The 1,161-nt window shown below is 35.7% G+C and overlaps 1 protein-coding gene across 1 annotated transcript; it reads left to right on the top strand.

The window, feature by feature from the left end:
- Positions 1 to 936, top strand: LOC134979947 (olfactory receptor 10A7-like). Its single transcript, XM_063946554.1, has one exon. It carries the CDS (start codon positions 1 to 3, stop codon positions 934 to 936), a length of 936 nt encoding a protein of 311 aa, XP_063802624.1.
- The last annotated feature ends 225 nt before the right edge of the window (positions 937 to 1,161 follow it).

Genomic DNA, 1,161 nt, shown 5'->3' with positions numbered 1-1,161 from the left:
ATGCAAGCTGTGAACAATTTGACAGTGAACAAATTTATTCTTTTAGGTTTTTATAATATCCATAAATACCAAAATGTACTATTTTGTGCTGTTCTATTGGCATACATTATATGTATGATCGGAAACTTTACTATCATAATTTTAGTTAGAACTGAGACTTGTCTTCGTAGCCCAATGTACTTTTTCATTGGTATATTTTCTACTTTGGAGGTAATGTTTGTCTCAGTAACTGTTCCAAAACTTTTAGCTATCCTCATTCAGACTAAGAGGACAATTTCAGTTTCTGAATGTTTTACACAGATGTACACCTTCAATGCACTTGGGGAAACTGAATGCTTCCTACTTGCATTAATGGTCTTTGACCGTTTTTTAGCTATAAACAACCCATTACATTATTTTGCTATTATGAACAGTAAATATTGTTACAAATTGGCAGTCTTTCCATGGTTGTTCGGTTTTATTGTGTCTGTTTTTCCAACAATTTTTACAATGCTTTTGGATTTTTGTGGCCCAAATGAGATCAATCACTTCTTCTGTGACCTGGCACCTTTGCAGAATTTGGCATGTTCAGACCCATTTGTCAGTAATGTGGCCACAAGTGTGGCGACTGTTATTTCTATTGTTTTGCCTTTCTTTACTATAATAGGATTCTACTTTCATATCATAAGGACTGTGTTAAAGATTAAAACCAAAAAGGGCAAAAAGAAAGCTTTCTCCACTTGTTCATCTCATCTCATTGTAGCTTCTATATTCTATGGCTCTGCTATTATTGTGTATATTAGACCCAAAGGCAGTCACTATGACAAATTTCTTGCTCTCATGTATACTGTTGTTATACCAATGCTGAACCCCTTTATTTATGCTTTCAGAAATAGAGAGGTAAAGAATGCTTTAAGAAACTTAAGTAGACAGCTTCACAGGTGTTCTCAAAGTTAACATGATACATAGGCATATTTTGTGAGTTTATATTGCAGATGATGTGCATTTTTCTGTGGATGACTAGGGGTCTGGTTCGAAGTTGTAAAGTTGTATGCAATGCAGAATTTTCCGCAGTTAAGCAATCAGCAGGAAACTGCATGTGTCTAAGACGCACTTTGCACTTGCTGCGATGGACAGTGGTTGGAAGGAGGACTTATTTGCAAAGTGTTTGACAGGTGGAGC

This window comes from Pseudophryne corroboree, chromosome 12 (genome assembly GCF_028390025.1).
Source record: "Pseudophryne corroboree isolate aPseCor3 chromosome 12, aPseCor3.hap2, whole genome shotgun sequence".
In the NCBI taxonomy this organism is placed as follows: domain Eukaryota; kingdom Metazoa; phylum Chordata; class Amphibia; order Anura; family Myobatrachidae; genus Pseudophryne; species Pseudophryne corroboree.
Note: the sequence above shows the minus strand (reverse complement) of the source record. Positions and strands in the feature narration are given on the sequence as shown.